Genomic DNA, 14,148 nt, shown 5'->3' with positions numbered 1-14,148 from the left:
CAGTGAGCCACCAGAGCCATGAGTTGTGTCAGTGCTTATGATGAGCAGCCTAATAAGAAGGTTGGTGTTTAGTGAGTCCTTTCCACCACTGCAGCAATTACAGGATGCTAAATTGGCACTGATACAATCACTGGGGAAGTGTGAAGGGTGGGGGAGAATCAGCTGTTGAAAGATGGTATAAAAAGCACAGCAAGGCAAAGGGAAATGTGGACAGCTGTGGGTGAGTGAGCAAGGTTATGCAGGTCTGGCAATGGTGAGTAGAGAAAAGCTCATGAAATCTCAACTTTAAACAGGGACTGCAGGGCTCTGTTTGTGATTGCTGAAGTTGTGGATTTCTCTTCTTAGATTGTAACTTACAAGAGTGCAGTGCTGTCTTTCTCTTATCTCCTGAAAGCAATTGCTAGGGCTTCTGAAATGTCTTATTGTATAGCCATGTTCTCCCTTCAGATAAAGGGACCTGATTCCTCAGTCTCCTGCTCCTTGTCAAGTCCATTAACCTTTAGGCAAAGTGAGTGCAAAATGCTACCACATCAGCACTGTAGCATTTGATACCTACTTTGCTGAGGTATAAATGGCTACATGAGGTGCAAGGCAGTGGGGGAATCAGATCCAAGAAGTGCAGCTGTTTACTGCTAGCTCTTTTAGCTTCTCTAGAGGTTGGCCTGCCTCAGTGCTGTAGGAGTCATGCACTAACAACAGCGTTTCTAGACAGTATGCCATCCATAGATCTCTTAGCACTCTAGTAATAATTTCCCAAAGGGGGAAAGCGAGGCACAGAAGTCAAGTGACTTGTCCAAAGTCTCCTCCTAAGTCAGTGGCAGAGATAACCATAGAACCTACTTCTCCAGACTTTTAGCCTTGTGCTGTCATTAACAACACAAGGGCAAAGCAGGTGAGTCAGGATGGGGACTACGTATACCTACACTGTCCCTGGTGTTAATGACTGCCCAAAGGGCAGGGCAATGGAATCAGACTGGAGCCCTATCCACTAGCCCACACTGCCTCCTAGCAAGCTTGCCAATGAGATGGCTCCTTCTGTATCAAACTGTTACAATAGACAGCTGGGAGTGTAAGATCTGGGGAGTAGAAGGCGGCCTTGACTCCTTGTCCTTTATCTCTTTATTTGTGACGTAAATGTACATTCCCTTCAAAGCTACACTCTTAATCTACCTGTGTAAAGGATCTGTGGGAAGATGCTGTTCCTCTTGTAATTGACCACTTTATTTATAACTCCTCTCTGAAGTGGAAAGTGAACTCCCTGAGGAGGAAGAACTCTTTCCTTCCTCTTTGGTTTGCATAGGTGCCCCTACTGTGTGATTTCACTACAAGTGCTTAGCTGTTACTACTGACCCGTAGTCACTTGTCTGGGTTTATTTTTGTCTGCATACTCTCTAAGTTGGGGACTCTGATACCTCAAGCCCAGTGAAGTAGCCCTATTGGCTAAGCTGCTTTAATGCAGGACAAAATCCTGCCCTGCACATTGTAGGATGGCTGATGAGTAAGGTTTTGCTGCTCAGACCCTTCAGGTCTTTGGTGATTGGCAAAATAACAGTAGAAAACACATCTGGGTACAAAGGAGACCAGGAGATCCCAAATTAGAGTTGGTAGCACTGATGGTCAGAGTAACAGACTCCTTCAAAAACCCAGGAAAGCAATGCTTGCTGCGAAAAGAGGAGTATTCTGAATGGGTGAACTTTAAAGTCAATATTGTCTCTGCCTTCTAGATAGGTTAAACATCTCGGCAGATTTTGCTGCTATCAGAAGACTTTTCAATGGTTGTATGTTTCCAGAAGCTACTGATGAGCATGTTAGAAATCAAAATAAGCTGGAGTCTGTTTGCTTTTCAGGAAGTGACTGTGATGTGCCTGCTGCTCTCGGCTCTCTGGCTGCCTGGTGGTGAGAGCTACAGTAGTGAGTCTCTCTATTTACTGGGCTGTGGGATGAGGATTAATAGTGAAGACAAGAAGGGTGAAATCCTGATCTGTATCTGAGGATGTGCTCAAGCTACTTATCCAGAGTAGTCACTTCTCCCAAGAGCAGAAGGAATTTGGGTGGCTGGGGGGGGGGGCGGGTGGAAGAACACCCAGGAAAAAACCCAGCTAAGGATGCTAAAGCTTTGGGGCCAGAAGTGGGATCTTTCAGTCTTCTTGTCAGCTGGAAGCTTTTTATCTGCCAAGCCAGAGATGAAGGTTCTGCATCTCCTGTAACAGTTGAGAGCAGCCACTCCTCATGCTGAGATCTGGATGCTAATGACCTCAGTTCTAGCAAGGGGAAGTGCAGACTCTTGGTAGGCACTGAAGAGGCATTGTCTTTCAGATGTAGTGTCCCAAGGCAGTTCAGCCATTAATGTAAAGGTTCTCTTGGGAAATTAGCAGTGGCCTTAAATAAGAGCAACTTGTCCTGTGGTTAAACAAGGGTTCCCCTCATGGCTGAGCAGAGCACGGACTCAGACTTAGCGACAGGCTAACTTTAGCTTGCTTCACCATAGCCAGTTATTCACGATGCACTTAAACATACACACGTCCCTCTGCTGTAGCTGATCTGAAGAAGCCCCGTGGCCGAATGGAAGAGGCTGCCCTCCGTCCCAAGAGAAGCCCGAGATTCTGCTTTCCAAACCCATGTAAGCACCAGGGAGTCTGCCAGGTAGTTGAGGAGAAACCAAACTGCACCTGCAAGGCTGGCTTCACTGGGACATTCTGTCAAGGTAGGACTGGGGCTGTGCTGGGCATGGGTGGGGTGCATGTGTCAATTCTAGCAGTAGTGAGCACTACTCAAGCAACTTTCCCTTTTTGCACTCTGGTGAGTGCCTTTATAAGCTGATATGAGGAAAAGATTTGCTGAACTAGGAACAATTTCATGGGAATGGCGTGGGAGTCCGCTGATTTCTCGTGCGAAAAGGTGTGGGCCTGTGATGTGACTTGTGTGCCTGCTTGCACAAGAAGTGGGGTGGGTGGACACCTTCCTTTTCAGGGGAGCAGTGGGGGTCTGGACATGGGGAGGTAGGGTGGGGTCTCTAACCCTTCCCACTCTACCCTGCTCTCTGGATCAGAGATGGCCCAGCACTTGCAAGGGGTGCATGGAGCTGCTCTGGTTGTAGAGATAAAACCCCTATCAGTCAAGCTAGGATGGGTCCTACTGGCTATGGCCCAGTCCAGGCTTTCTCGGCGAACAAAACTGGGCAAACTGAGAGGATTTGCTTACCCTTTGCTTGGCTGCTCTCTGTTGGGAATTACTCTCTGGAGTCACTTCCGTTGTGATCAGACTCGTGGATGGTGACAGTCACGGGAGATTTGGCCTTAAGAAATGTGAAACCCTGCACTTAGGGAAAGGAAACTACTGTCCCTCCTCTCCTCCCTTCTTGTAACTAAGCAGCTCCAGCCTGTATCACTGCATTAGAGTTAATTTTCCTTTCATCTCAAACCCGTCCTCATGTTTCATGTAATGGACACTTCTGCTGTGGGATGGGGAGACTGCGATGCCTCTGAGACAATCTCTGTAATTCCAGGGGCCCTGTAATAGGAGGAAGCACAAGACCCACTGTCTAGTAACATCCCATAGCTTTCCTTGGTCACTAATGGACTCTGGCATAGCAAAGTCAAGTGTCCCTTGAGGAAAGTGACCAAAAAAGGTTGCTTTAGATTAAGGTCTGAAGCAGAACCACTTCAGACTCCTGGCTTCCCAGGGTGATAGTTCTGTAGGGTAATGACTGCACAGACATTAGTCACGGGGATTAAATGTAGCACCTCTGGATCTAAAAGTGGGAGCCCTCTGCTGTCCTGAGTTAAAAGGCCACGTCCCTCAGCTTGGAGGCCGAGCAGTAGACTTGGCAACATCATGGTGTCTAACCACTAGAGACAAGCACCCACTGGATTCATGTGGGTTCTCCATCTCTTCCACCCAGCATCCTTTGCAGGCCTCTGAAAATCATTCTTGGCCAGCAGTGAAGTGAAGAACACTCTCAGTAGACCAGTGCTGGGTCACACCATAGCTCCCATAGGGCTCCTTCAGGCCTCTTCCTTATGGCTATTGCAGATCGCTTTTTCCCCAGATGTGGTGCTGAAACTGCAGTGTGAGGAAGATCACATGAAGATGATGGTGAGAAAGGAAGTGTTCGAAGTGTTGAAAATCCCCTTGGCATGGGTCCACTTGAAGAACGGTGCATGCAAGGTCTCCGAAAAGGAGGAAGATGGAGCAATCTTCTTTGCAGCCAGTCTCACTGGCGAGAACCATACCCTGTGTGGGTCAGTGATTCAGGTAAGGTGGGGTGTATCTGATTGGATCTAGGGAGGGGAAGCCAGTCTGAGACAAGACACAATGGTGAAGGGGTTCTAGGTATTTCTGCTCTTCCTGTTTTATCTCTGCCTTGTAGCATTAGTACCCAAGTCCTAGCTTTAAATGGAAGTCTTCTCAGGAGATCTGGTAAGGTGGCTAATGTACACCATCTAACATAGTCAATGATTCTTTCTGGACCTCCACTGAGTTGTTGTTTGCGGTTTGAGGGAGCATTGCTTGGCTACTTCAGCAGAGTATGGGAGTCTTGAGTTTCTATTTCCCAGCTGAGAGTAACTGTCTTTCCAGCAGTATGTATTAAGATGGAATAAATGGGCTAACGCTGCTAACATAACCCAGTCACAATCCAACAGTCAATAGTATTAACTAAGGTCCGGGAATTGGTATGCAGAGTCCTCTGCCTGCTTATCGTCATGGCAAACACGCTATAAGATTCATGTTGCAGGTTATTAAAGAGACTTTTGGACCAAAATTTGTTGGTGAGAGTGACAAGCTTTCAAGTTTATACAGAGATTTTCTTCGGACCTGCATAGGTCAAAAGCTTCTCTCGCCAAGAGAAGTTCTTCCAATACCTTCTATTGGAAGAACTTCTATTCTATTTATCACACCCGCCTTGTGTCTCTAATATCCTGAGACCAACATGGCTACAACAGCACTGCAAATGCCAAAGATTAGAACTTTTTATTGACTGAAATATACAAGAGGAAAAGAATCAAAACAAGTTAAAGAGCATTAAAATGGAAAATGTCTTGCACAAAGTCCCTTTTTGGAGACTGAATATGGCTTAAAGCCTCTTATTGAGTCGAACAGTCCTTGGTGGGGAAGAGTTAATTCTATTCAATTCTGAATCGGGCATGATAGTCACTTTCCTGCTTTAGACCAGACCCCCACACCCTCATTATTTTTGTCCACCAATTAGGTCTAATTTCCAACACACCAATTTTGGTTAATTTCCAATCCTCTACTCCTCTTTACTAGTCATTAATCTGAATGGTCCTTGAATGGTATCAGCAAATGCTTTCTGTTTAAACTAAATCAAACTTTGTCTCCCTCTCACATCTTCTCTCAAACAGTTTCATATAACAAATCCATTGACTAATCATAATCTAACTGATGACTAGTGGGGAAAGGTTGATGAATAAAGTAGGCCTGCTAGGCCCCAATTATTGTGATTGCTGCCAACTTTCCATCCCATAGCAGGACTGTGTCCCATTCTGGTGGCTGGACTGTAGAAGAACCTTCCTTTTGCTGGCTAATGGAGATCTTCCTCTAAATCAAAGGAGATATAGGAGGCTCTTCCCAGAGTCCAAGGTCCTGGGTTCTGTACCCTGCCATACATGGGGTGTGGATTAGCTGAAGGTCTGTGTGCAACATGTAGATCTTTCGGTGCTACATGCTTAGCCATATCTAGTGCAGTACAGATGTGCCACTACCAATCTACTACATACAGTGCTGTCTTAATACAGAGATCTCCCTTAATGGGGAACAGATTTGTTCTGGGCCAGATCTTGAGGCATACAAAAATTAAAGGCTGAACTTGAGATCTGCCTCTTCAGATGAGCACCCAAAAACACCAGCTGAAATCAATGGGTGCTTCCAGCTGGACCTTGGAACAAGAGGCCTGTTTGTGCACACAAGCTGATGGATGTGGGTTTGGGTGGAAGCTTCAAGGAACAGGCAGTGCCTTCTAGCTGCTGGGCTACCTACACTACCTCGCCTACAGCTAGCTCTAACTGGGTTTCTGGCCACCTTGCCGCTGGCAGGATGCAGTGAGCCAGATTGAGTGCAGAGAGAGAGACATCTTCCTGGCATGAAGACATGACTTAAATACTTTCTGGCCCATGTCAGCAAAACAGGTCACACGTGTCTTACACCAATGTGATGGAGTCAGACGTGGAGGCTACGGGTGTGATCTCCAGAAGCAGCCTTGTGCGAGTGCACTTCTCCTGCATCTACTCCTACGAGCGGGTGGTCCAGCTGCCCTTCTCCCTTACTGCCATCGACACGTGAGTTGCTTGTCTTCCCCTCTCCTTTGGACAGGCATTTCCCTCCTATACTAAATGCTCATTGGCTGCTGCCCTCAGGTGGCTGAGTTTCACTGGTAAAGCTGGATGATTAAGGCCTGATTCCTGGTGTTGCTGAACCCTCACAATTCCAGCTGAAGCCGTTGGGAGCAGTGGGTTTGGCACCTCTAAAAATAGGTCTCCTATTTACAAGCCATTAAAGGATGTAAACAGCTGTAAAAATAGCTCCTGTTAAGATCTGCCAGGCCACCAGGAAGTGCTGGTGGGCTTTGAGAGCTGTGTGTGTCACATAAAGATTCTTTGCCCTCACTTCGTACAGAAGTGGCCCTAAATGCCTGACTTGGACTGGCTGGAAGCACCCTTCCTGCTGCACTGGACAGCTTGCCTGAAGGGGCCTGTGCTTTCAGTAGCACATGTTGCAGGCAACTGAGATGTTTGTCCAGATGTGACATCCGATTCCTGCCTTTCTATCTGCCCGTCCACTGCAAATAAACCAAGTGAGCTGGGGAGGAGCAGGACAGTGACCCCATCAGACTCCCTGCCACTTGGTGTGTGTGTCAGGGAGAGACCCTTTGGGAGATTGCAGATGGAGACATCTTGGGTGCATTCTTCTCAGATGCCGCTGTTCGATACCCAGTGGGGCAGTCTGGATGGGAGCTGCTCTCTCCAGGGGTCCCTTGTGCAGAAGGGCTGCTGAGGCAGCTCTTTCTGTTCTCACACCAGGTGTATCTGGGCAGGTAGCAAACTGTGTGAGTGTTGCTAAGGGTTGGCGATGGGGCCCTGGCTGTAAGGAGAGCAACAGATGGGCTTCCCTGTGGGCAGGAGCTGGTGGCACATGGGGATCTGTCTGCAAGCACCTGCAACTGGATGCTTGGTGGCCTCCTCCATCCTGCCTTTTTCTATCTCTGGGCCTGGTCTTCCTGATCTCCTCCAAGGCTGGTGAAGTTCGTGGTCAAAGAGGGGGAGTTCAACGTGACCATGGCCTTGTACGAGACCTCAGCTTACCTGCAACCCTACCGGCAGCAGCCCCCGGCCCTCCCCCTGTCAGAGTTCCTCTACATCCTGCTGCAGCTGGAAGGGCAGAGCCAGGTGCGGTACTTCCTGCTGAGCCTCGAGGACTGTTGGGCCACCCCGTCAGCAGACCCCAGCCATGACGTGCAGCACCAGCTCATTGTGAAGGGGTAAGAGCAGCAGTTTCAAGCTCTCCCCAGGCTCCTCACCATGGGGGAAAAGCCATGTGCTTTACTAGCCCTGATGCTAGGTAATTCCGGGAGGGGAGGAGTCCAGGTCCAGGTTGCCATGACCGCTCCACTGGAGTGACAAGATGTCATGTCTTCACTGGCTGGCTATGACCACAGGAGCCATGGCAAGACTTTGTAATTGCCTGGCAGAGAAAATGAAAATGACCACTAACCATGTGGCATGCGGAGCAAAGTGCAAAACCCACCTCTTCCTCCCACACTTCATCTTTAGATTATGGTCACTCCTCCTCTTGAGATGCTCAGATCCCAGAATGATTCTGAGGAGAAGGCCCTGCAAGAGAAGCCAGCTTATCTCCTGAGCATCTCCCAACTTTCCTATCTGTGGGAGAAAGTGTTCGCTCCCTCAATCTTTCCCCCATCCCAGCACCTGTGTTGGCAGTACTGTGGCATGGGACAGTTGGCCACTACTCTAGTGCACTCTGGCATTTGTGCAATAAACGCAACCTGTCTTGTTTTAAACCTGTGTTGTGCAATCCTAAGTGACTTCCTTGTTTGTATCGTGGTAGTAATTGAGCCGTTTGACCCGTCATGGACCCAGGAGTCTGTGGCAGGGTGCTGTACAAACACCACTGCAAAGTCTGGCAAAGCTGGTTGCTTTCTTGGTAACTCTGCACAGCTGTTCGTAGAACAGCATGTCAAAAGGCAGCATGAACCCAGAAGAGCTTCTAGCCTGTGCTACTCTGCAATGTAGCTTAGTGTCCCAAAGGAGGATGTAGGAAATTAAGAATCCTGAAAAGGATGCATTTCTGGTCAGTCATGACCTGACTGGATTCTGGAATGGAGCTACATCTCCATATAGCATCAGGAATATAAATAAGGCCATCGCAGAGTTCTCTTGCATGGATAAGGATAGTGAAGCAGTTGAACAGGTTACCTAGGGAGGTGGTGGAACCTCCATCACTGGAGGTTTTTAGAACAGGCTGGACAAACACCTGTTGGGGGTGGTCTCTGTTTACTTGGTCCTGTCTCAGTGCCGGGGGCTGGACTGGGTAATCTTTTGAGGTCCCTTCCAGCCCTATGTTTCTCTGAGGGAGTCAATGACTGGGTGCATGTTACTGTCCCATGCAGCTTGTGAGCCAGCACATGGTCTAGCAAGACTAGTTAAAACTATGGGGCACAGGCCTGCAAGGGACATGAACAGAAGTTGGATACAGGGAACAGTGACCCAATTAAAGCAGTTTGAGCTGTGGGCATGCAAACCACTAATAGAACAATGGAGAGCCCCACAATGCCATGATGATGCATAACCACAAGACACTAAGCATCCTGATACACAGCCTTTCATCAGAGGCAGCATGGCCAGAGCACTGGAATGGGACTTAAGAGACCTGGATTGGATTCCCAGCTCTGCCAGTGACCTTGGCAAGTCACTACCCCTCTCTGCCTCAGTTTCCCCACTGTAAAGTAATATCCTTTTCCCTGACCTGCTTTGTAAAGTGCTTTGAGATCTACTGATCTATATAGGCATTATCGCCTCCTTGGCAGTTGGGAGGAAGAGAATATTTCCTTGCTGCTGTAAGGTAGGACTGGGCTTAGACCATTCCTTTCCTCCCCCATCTATGGGCAGGGAGTGACTTGGCAATGAAACTCCCAGGTAGAACAAGGAGCACCCTTCCCCAGAGAGATGCACACAGATGCAGGCAAGTACTGCTCTGAAAGAAACATCACCTTCATTGCTTCCTGCTCATCATGCATCATCTGGAAAGGGGAAGCAGCTTTCCTGCAGAGTTCAGATAAGGAATTAACCCAGAGGTCACAGCTGGTCAGAACTCAGCATTGTGAAAAACAGAAACTCTTCTTAGTTTCAAATTTAGAAGTGGAAGCGTGACTGTTTCTCATTTCCCCCATCCTTCCAGGGGATGGGGAAGAAAATGGGGGGCAGGGGAGAAACAGGGGCTAACATTTTTGAATTGAAAACTAATCTGCATTTTTGTCCAAAGCCATTTTCCATCCATACTGGCATTCTTCCTCCCTAAAAATCCCCTACCTCTGGCAGCTACATTTGACCCCCCCCACTGCATAAAGCCAGACATCTCAAGGGCAAAGCCTTCTCCACTGAAAGACCATGCGCAGTGCTGGGACTGTTGGCACCTCATGGTGTAAAACTCCCCAGGCTGACTTGGCTCTTGGACCCCTTCTTCTCCCCCCCAGGTGTCCCCGTGATGAGACCGTGATGTACATCAATGATATCGGAAACAGCACCATGGCAAAGTTCAGCTTCCAGATGTTCCAATTCATCAACTACTCGGAGGTGTTCCTGCACTGCCGAGTCCGCCTGTGCCTCCCTGATGGCCCCGAGCCCTGTGCAAAGGTGAGGCCTCCTCACTGCGAGCGGGACTTGTTGGAGACCCTTCTCCTCTGAGCTGCCTTAGCTGCGGCAGAGGGCTCTTCTCTGACCCTACTCTGGATTCAGCTAACTGTTGGCTACAGGCCTCTCCCTGTGGAATTGTCACTTAACAATAAGGATCCATTGGACCTGTTGTCTTTTAAGACTTGCCTCCTTGTGGGGGCCTGTAAATCAGATAGTGGGACCTGCGCAGGAGAGCACTCCTGCAGCATGACAATATGAGGGCCCTTATCTCTGTCTGCATTACTACAGTGCTAGCAGCTCTAGTCACAAGCCAGGACCCTGCCCGTGCTAGGCAGGGTACAAACACAGACCAAAGAGAGGTTTCAGAGTAGCAGCTGTGTTAGTCTGTATTCGCAAAAAGAAAAGGAGGACTTGTGGCACCTTAGACTAACAAATTTATTGGAGCATAAGCTTTCGTGAGTTACAGCTCACGTCATCAGATGCATCAAAGAGACTGGCCGTGCCCCCAAAGAGCTGACAATCTGCGCTGGACCTCAGATTTGCCCCAGTTCTTTCAGCAGCTCTCTGGCTCTCCTTGCTTCCAGAAAACGGAGCATGACGGTGCTTCCTCTTAAGGGGCAGCTGTCCAGTGATGGAGGGCCTCTTCTCCTTTCCCTCAGAGCTCCAAGATTACATTATGGAGGGCTTTTACTTTAACCTCCCCTTTTGGGGGGAGGGATAGCTCAGTGGTTTGAGCATTGGCCTGCTAAATCCAGGGTTGAGTTCAATCCTTGAGGGGGCCATTTAGGGATCTGGGGGCAAAAATTGGGGATTTGGCCCTCTTTGAGCAGGGGGTTGGACTAGATGACCTCCTGAGGTCCCTTCCAACCCTGATATTCTGTGAATGATAGCTGGTTCCATCCAGTTAATTGGTCTGCCTGGCTGCTGGATAATGAATTGAAAACATCTACTGTAGCTAGTAGAAGGTTCCTGGGACCATGCAAGTGGAGGCTTTTCACTGCCAGTAAGTTGGGCTTGATCCCCAGAGGAAGGGCTCTTTCTACATGGCACAGAGAAGAAAAAGCAAGAGCCCCATTCTCCTCCTGTGTCCTAGTTTTCTTCTCTCTGTTCCACTCACAGCAATGTCCCAGGAAGTCAAAAAGCAAGAGGGCACTTGAGGAGGACTACAAGAAGATTGTCTCTTATGGACCCATCCATCTCCTCGCCTCTCCCCTTTCTGGAGCACGGAGTGATGAGTTGGGGACAAAACTGCAGGACCTCTGGGGTATGTATGTCCCTTCCTGGATACCTGTACAAAGCCAGTTGAGGAGGAACAGTCCAGTCACACTTGCCCCCTGTTACATATAGCCCCATTAAAGGAGGCTGTTAAGATCTCTCCCCTGCAATGTGGCAGTTCGGGGTCTTTCAGCCTGTCACATCTCAACACTCCTATGTTGTGTTCTGCAGCAACTAGAAGTCTCAAGATGTAGAATGTGTATAGAGCCTAGTCTGCCCCACCGAATCTGCCTCCTCCCAGACCAGACGTCTGCCATGGCACAGAGTCATTTGGAAGACCAGGGAATGGCTTGGACGAGAGGAGCTGATGGCAGGAAGCCTGTAGAATCCAGTGATTAAGGGCCAGGCTTTTCAAGAGTTGGTGCTTCATGCTTTTGCAAATTGGTGGGTGCTGGGCTCTCTGGAGAATCTGACCCTAACTGTTATGAGTGAGGGACTGATTAAGATCAGGGCTTCAGATTTTTGGTGTTAACTGACAAATGCCAATAAAACATCCAGATCCAAAAAAACAATCAGTGTTTATCCAATAAAATGCTGGAGATGGTGGTTTGTACCTAGAGTTTGTCTACATGGAGCAGTAATGCAGACTACAGGGATGTGACTTCTAAAGCACACTGTGTTTGTGCATGAATTGGTCTGTGTAGATCCTGCCAATGCACACCAAGGTTCCTGAGTGTGCTGTAACATTTGAAGCTGTCCTACATTAATGTGCACTGGCAAACATTACAAGTGTAATAAGTATTGTGTATATCTGGGATCGGCAACCTTTGGCCTGCAGTCCACCAGAGTAAGGCCTCTGGCAGGCTGGGACGGATTGTTTACCTGCTGCGTCTGCAGGTTTGGCTGATTGCACTGGCCACAGTTCGCTGCTCTAGGCCAATGAGGGCTGCAGGAAGCAGAGGCCAGCACATCCCTCAGCCCACGCTGCTTCCCGGAGCCCCCATTGGCCTGGGATATTAAACCGTGGCCAGTGGGAGCCATGATCAGCCAAACCTGTGGACACAGCAGGTAAACTGGCCCAGCCTGCCAGGGGCTTACCCTGGTGGGTTACCAGCCAAATTGTGGGGACACACACACACACACACACACACACACACACTCTGCCTTGAAAAACCTCCCAATTTTGGGGGGCCATCTACATAAAACTCAAATGGCTAAAAATAAGCCCTAATTCAGAGACAGCCCTGAAGTACACAGGCCTTATGGACTGAGTGTCTCTGCTGTAGTGCAGTGTCCCCTACTCATTAGTGTGGAGATCAGTAGCCATGATGGCTCTTGCATATCATGAAGTGACCCCACTTTCCCAGGCCTACTTCAGTGGCAGGCTCTCTACTAAGGAATACAATTCTGGTTCTTCCTTGTAACTGCTTTCTTTTTCAGGGCCACACCTGTGGATTCCTGGTGCCCTGGTAATGCTGCTCATAGCCAGCCTCTTTGTTCTGGTTGCTATAGCTAAAGCCATGAAGAAATGAGTGATGTCAGGAGAGCACAATTTCTAAATAAACCTGCCACTTGCAAGGAGGGTGTCTGTCTGCTTCTTTAAACAAACTTCTCTGGAAGAACAGGCTGCTTGTTTAGAGGAGGGAAGCTGGTATAATGCTCAAATGGTTCAACCACGTGAGTCTCTTGGCTGCTTATGTTCTCTTGTGCCTATAGCTGCTGACACAGAGCAGAATTTCCCAGCATATCCCACAACATAGGAGCCCCCATGAGCAAGCACTGTACTAGATTTACAAAGCTTAACCACTCTATGGAAACAAAGGTAGTAAGCGGCTGGAGCCATCAGCCAGGAAACAGGATATTAGGGGAGACTTACAAAGGGCAGTGAGGTGATTGAGCCTACTCCAACCAATGAGCTGGGTGCTTAACACTACTTTGTGCCTCTGACAATCAAGCCCCTGCTGTCCCGAGAGTGTTGGTTTTAAAGGGAATGCATCCGATGAAGTGAGCTGTAGCTCACGAAAGCTTATGCTCAAATTTGTTAGTCTCTAAGGTGCCACAAGTTCTCGTTTTCTTTTTGCGAATACAAACTAACACAGCTGCTACTCTGAAACCAGTTTTAAAGTGGATGGTGATGCACTATGCTGGTTAACCACTGAAACAGTGAGCTGCAAGTGTTGGTTCCCCAAGGCACTTGCTGAATGGAAACACTTATGGGAAGAAGAAAAGGAGGACTTGTGGCACCTTGGAGACTAACAAATTTATTTGAGCATAAGCTTTCATGAGCTACAGCTCACTTCATCAGATGCTCACAAAAGCTTATGCTCAAATAAATGTGTTAGTCTCTAAGGTGCCATAAGTCCTCCTTTTCTTTCTGCGAATACAGACTAACACGGCTGCTACTCTGAAACCTGATTGTGTTCAGTGTCATACCCTGGAGGTTCCCAGTGGTGTCAGGAGGGAATAATCTCATTATGCAGGGTGTATTAATTCACTATTTATTCAAAAGTCCTCAGTTGTACATGTGCCATGCTATGGATTAGAAATAGGTACAGGAGTTTTGATAGAATGGCCTAGTGCATTATGGAGTTCCCACTGATAAATGGAAGAGCTGCTTTTTTGACTCCAGGGGGATGGGAGGGGGAGGGGGGGGAGAGAGAAGTAAGTCAGCCCATCAAGCCTCTGCAGCTCTGAGAGATGTGTGTACCATTCTACCTATCTGTATTTATTGGACTCTGCTAAATAGGAATTGTTCCCAGGAGCCAACTTATTCCCCATTACTATATAGCAAGAGAGACTCCTGCAAAAGGGGGGATGGAATCCTCCTATCTGACTATGCTGCAGCTCAGTTAAACTCCATCCATGAACCTGTAGGGACTCTCAGGTTTCACCCCTGTCCTGCTGCACTTAAAGATTTTCCTGCTAGCTCGATTCCTAACCCCTGGTCCTCTTCTGCCTTAACTAAAGGGGCAAAACTGGGGCTTCTAATAAGCTTGATGGATTCAAGCTCTAGCCTAGAAGTCTCCATTCAGATTTCATTCCTCTT

The 14,148-nt window shown here is 48.3% G+C and overlaps 1 protein-coding gene across 5 annotated transcripts; it reads left to right on the top strand.

Moving 5' to 3' along the window:
• The first annotated feature begins 159 nt into the window (after positions 1 to 159).
• Positions 160 to 12,680, top strand: LOC119841488 (uromodulin-like). 5 transcript variants are annotated; one of them, XM_038368976.2, is made up of 9 exons: positions 160 to 253; positions 1,848 to 1,911; positions 2,537 to 2,704; positions 4,049 to 4,254; positions 6,139 to 6,296; positions 7,250 to 7,495; positions 9,728 to 9,887; positions 11,007 to 11,151; positions 11,334 to 12,680. In XM_038368976.2, the coding sequence occupies exons 1-9, from the start codon at positions 251 to 253 to the stop codon at positions 11,354 to 11,356; spliced, it is 1,173 nt and encodes a 390-aa protein (XP_038224904.1). In that variant the 5' UTR covers positions 160 to 250; the 3' UTR covers positions 11,357 to 12,680. The 5 variants fall into 5 exon arrangements, with proteins under 5 accessions (XP_038224904.1, XP_038224907.1, XP_038224902.1 ...); XM_038368974.2 differs by having other exon boundaries at positions 161 to 253; positions 12,543 to 12,680; XM_038368975.2 differs by having other exon boundaries at positions 207 to 253; positions 1,848 to 1,896; positions 12,543 to 12,680.
• The last annotated feature ends 1,468 nt before the right edge of the window (positions 12,681 to 14,148 follow it).

The sequence above is a fragment of the Dermochelys coriacea genome, chromosome 12 (assembly GCF_009764565.3).
Source record: "Dermochelys coriacea isolate rDerCor1 chromosome 12, rDerCor1.pri.v4, whole genome shotgun sequence".
NCBI lineage: Eukaryota > Metazoa > Chordata > Testudines > Dermochelyidae > Dermochelys > Dermochelys coriacea.
The sequence above is the reverse complement of the archived record's forward strand: the minus strand, read 5'-3'. Positions and strand labels throughout refer to the sequence as shown.

What these genes read in the sequence shown, in the direction of transcription:
- LOC119841488 (XM_038368974.2), top strand. An exon ending in TGGTGGTGAGAGCTACAGTA is followed by an intron (nt 1,912 to 2,536) that starts GTGAGTCTCTCT and finishes CCTCTGCTGTAG; the next exon opens with CTGATCTGAAGAAGCCCCGT. An exon ending in TCCCTTACTGCCATCGACAC is followed by an intron (nt 6,297 to 7,249) that starts GTGAGTTGCTTG and finishes ATCTCCTCCAAG; the next exon opens with GCTGGTGAAGTTCGTGGTCA.